This window comes from Haplochromis burtoni, unplaced genomic scaffold (assembly GCF_018398535.1).
Source record: "Haplochromis burtoni strain Fernald_Lab_line unplaced genomic scaffold, NCSU_Asbu1 Contig_261, whole genome shotgun sequence".
Classification (NCBI taxonomy): domain Eukaryota; kingdom Metazoa; phylum Chordata; class Actinopteri; order Cichliformes; family Cichlidae; genus Haplochromis; species Haplochromis burtoni.
Window position 1 is genome coordinate 178876 of NW_024582622.1, and position 4067 is coordinate 182942.

At 43.9% G+C, this 4067-nt stretch overlaps 1 protein-coding gene across 1 annotated transcript in view; it reads left to right on the forward strand.

The window, feature by feature from the left end:
• The window catches only part of arhgef4 (Rho guanine nucleotide exchange factor (GEF) 4), a gene marked incomplete in the record, with an annotated part of 138132 nt that overhangs the window by 12527 nt on the left and 121538 nt on the right, over positions 1-4067 (forward strand). The window contains 2 exon segments of the mRNA XM_042227452.1: positions 1392-1491; positions 2672-2806. Coding sequence (XP_042083386.1) covers positions 1392-1491; positions 2672-2806 — 235 coding nt within the window.

A 4067-nucleotide genomic window follows, 5' to 3' on the forward strand; every position in this document is an offset into this window, starting at 1 on the left:
CGAGCCGGCATGCCTTCATATTTATCTGTCTCGCTCATGTCTGCGGTAGGCTCGCTTAGCATAGGGGGTCTAGCCTTAGGACCCTTACTGGATACAGACGCCCCAGGCAGGAATTGAACTTGCGATCCTCTGCTCCAAAACCATGTTAACGCTGAAAGTACAAACATCACTAATGTCGCACAACTTTGCCGACATGTGGCCAACAGTAATGTTTTAATTTTCTTCGTTATTAAACATTCGCACATAAATAAGTGACGTCATATTCAGTACTTACTTTTCACAGTTCACTCTTCTGCCGCTCCCTTCTGCCGTATTTTGCAGCAAAATAATCCACACCCACCGCCGCGCTATGAACTGTGGGATATATGGGACCACGAAGCGTGCACCGGACCACGCTTGATATTTGGGGAACTCGACGGCGCATTTGGAGTATGCATTTGAAGTACACTTTGAATTGGGACAGCCGTCATCACGTGGCGGTGACGTAATCGCACTTAAAATGCGTACTTCAAGCGTGCAGACCCTGAATTGGGACACAGCCACTGTGTGAGTTTTCCGTGACCTTTGTCATCGTGTCCGTGGTTCCTCCGTGTCTCTTCTGTTTCCCGCTGGTGTTTCCGAGGTTTTTCTAGTGTTCCAGGCTTTTACTTTATGTCCTTAGTTCCCCCAGTTCAGCCGTTCCTCTGTTTAGTTTATTTATGCATTTCCCCCGTTTGGTGTGTCTGCCTTAATAAACGGGACGTCTTTCGTTTATTTTTCCTGTTTTCCTGTGTGGTGTGCATTTGGGTCCTCACATAAACAGTCCAGACGATCTGCAAGTTGTGACAGTTGGTTGCGTTTCTAAACTCTGCATCAATAATGATGACATTATTCTAAATGTAGGATTTCTAGTTAAACCTTAAGACTACCATTATTCACTGTGCAAGTATACTGCTTTATATAAATGCAGATAAGTTTAATAGTTAAATTAAGTGAGGAATATCCTGCACCACAGTGTGAGTCTTAGTGTCCATGTGGAACAACGTAACTTAAAGCAGCATTTACCAAACTGTAACTGTAACACTCCATCCACCCTGCCAATGCTGATGCACAGATAAATAAGTACTTGATGGCTGTTCAGAAGTAGGCGTTTAAACTGCATAGAAACATGTTTTTAGGTTTATCAGCTGCGCTCTAAATCAGAACACAGAGACAGGGTCAAAGTCTTTATTGCAAAGCAGCCCAGAGGATATTGTAAGAATATGCTGGGACTGTGGAGTGAGCAAAGCTGGGTGGTATATGGTCTGGTACTTATCTATTTACGTTAGAGGGTGGTAGCTGCAGGGATAAGGTACAGGAAAGAGTTCGACTACTTATACCTACACTTATATCTATTATGGCCACTTCTGCAGGCTTCCCGGGTGGTTAGCATCTTTGCTACATGCTGCCACACGCCTCAGGAATGACCACGCCCGTCGCAAGAAGGTCTTCCGTCTTCTGCAGAGGAAACTGGTGTGTACTTTAGTAGCAACACGTAGATGTCTTTACAGTACTGCGTTCTCTTACCACAGAACAACAGCACAGTATATGCTAGTGTTTGACGGGGATCCCATATATGCACATAAGAAGAGGGGCCTGGGAATCGATCTCAGCATTGCAGAGAGTTGACTGAACCCCTTCTGTTCAAGCATGGTTGTCCACAGTGGACACAGAGAAGACAGAAAGAGGAGTAAAAAAAGCCATGTCTGTCTACATTTACATTCTTCAAAGAGTGACCTTTGACCTTTAGATGCAGATGTACAGCTTCTATGTTATTATTATTAGAATTCATTTTTAGTCTGACGGTCATATTGAGTAATGTTAGAAATGCAATTGATTGTTTTCAAATTCAAATGTCTCCTGGGTCATTATTTTAACCAGACAACAGGCTGGTCTTCACAGGGGCGCAGGCTTGAGCAGGTGTGCCCACAGGAGGCAGAGATAAGAGTCACGGAAACATTCAAAGAACAATTGGTGGATTAGTCAGTTACCAAAATAATCTTTACCTGCAGGCATAGCTTCCAGTAAACTCCAATGTTGAGGACTTTCTCCTCACTGTGCAAAGCAAACTTCTATTGTGTGAGTCTGCCCTGGTGAACTTTCTGTTTCTATCCACTGAGCTGATGTGAACAGTGAAGGCTTCTACTACTCTACATCCACCTATCTGTGCCAGTGGCTTGGTGCTGTACTTTCCACGTAAAGGTTGGCTACGATGGGTGACACCGGGGAGCCATGGCACATGTTTGTGTCTGTACTGTTTTGTTCAGCTCATTAATGACAATAAGCAAGGTTTTCTCCCAGTGGTTACAGCACTCCCCAAAGCTTTGTGCCATCAGAAAATCTCCTGCAGACATTCATGTAGAGATGTTTCAGTCATGACAGACTAATACTCACACTGAGTCCTCAGATATTCCAAAGCCAGGCAGGATATATAACCATTAGAAGAAGCTGAAGGAGTCTTCTGCAGAGGACAAAGTGTGGACTTCATTTCATCACGATTCAATTCAGGACAAGGAAATGAGAGACTGAGACTGGGTGATGAGTGGTAACTGCTCACAGACTGGTCTTCTGTGTTTACAGGTGGTCCTTGTCATGAAATACATTGTATTATTCTATCATCTTTATCATATAACTTGTGTCACCCCCGTCCTAGTTTTTTAACAAGGTTGGCGTGAAGGAGGGGGATCAGTGTCAGCCTACCTACGTCTACCCTAAAGAGGTGAAGATGTTGATACGGTCTGCCTTTCCAGAGGACATCTGTGACTATCCAGATCCCTGCCATGATAAGGTGAGTGTAAACCATTCTTCATTGCCTAAATGCTCTATCACCAAAGACAGGTTTGTTTTCCCCCAAAAGTTGGTTCTGTTCTTGTGGACGAGGAGTTTTCAGCACTCATCTAAGTGACGTCTTCAGTCTCAGCTGACTGCTGGTTTCCAGCCTTATAAACATCTACGTTTGCATAATGAGCTAAACTGGCACCACTGGGTCGTGAGCAATGTTCCCTCTAAGCTGTGCGCGTGTGCAATTGTGCACTGCTGGCACGGTCTCTGCGCACAGAAAATCTCTGTAGCGCACAAAAAAAAAACCTAACCTGAATTGAAATGAAAATAAATACGTTAACAGTTGATTCTGTTTTGTAGTGTGAGCGGTGACTGGCTGCTCCAGCCAATGATGCGATTCACATTCGTATATGCACAGCTCATCAACGTGGTTGACAGGCTATGACAGCGTCCTTAAATGCTGCTCATGTTTAGCTAACAAAGGGGTGTGGCCCATGTGGAGTGCTGCTTATGTTGAACCTTTAAAATAATGGCAAAACGAACGGGCAGTGGCACACAGTGGCCAAAGTAAAAAAGAAATGCGACTCTTTTAAGATGGAATGGCTGTCAGAATATGTGCAAACGGGAGAAAAAACTGTGAAACTGGGAGATTTTTTCTTTTTTGAGCGAGAAAGGTCTGGTCTGCAAAACATGTTGCGAAGCTAAAATCGCAAGCGAGTTTTCGGAGGGAAAAGTGTGGACAGAATGGAAGCTGGAATACCTCAAGCGCCACATTCAACAGAAAAGTCATTTGAAAGCAGCTGGAATTGTGAGAAGATGTACGATGGGAATGGGGATCGGTACGTTGTTGGGAGAGAGCGCCAAAGACCGAGAGAAGAGGAACGAGCTGTCACTCATAAAGAAATCCAACCCCGAAGAAGTTAAAGTTCTCATCGACAAGATTCTACAAGCCTTCAAAATGAATTCTTCTCTGCTGTCGGTTCAACAAATTGACCATCACATGGCAAAGTATGTGAGTGTACCAGAAAGCTGGCGAAGCAAAGATGATGCCTTTGAGTTTGTGAATTCAATCAATGAAGTAGTGCAGAATGAGACAATGTGTGAAGTTAAAAATGCACCTCGGCACACCCTGATCATAGGTGAGAGCACAGACATAACAGTGCACAAAATGCTAGTCCTGTATATTAAATCCAGGGAGGAAAATAACGTCAACCATAAAACTGTTTGGTGGCATCATCCAGAATCAGAATCAGAATCAGAATCAGAAT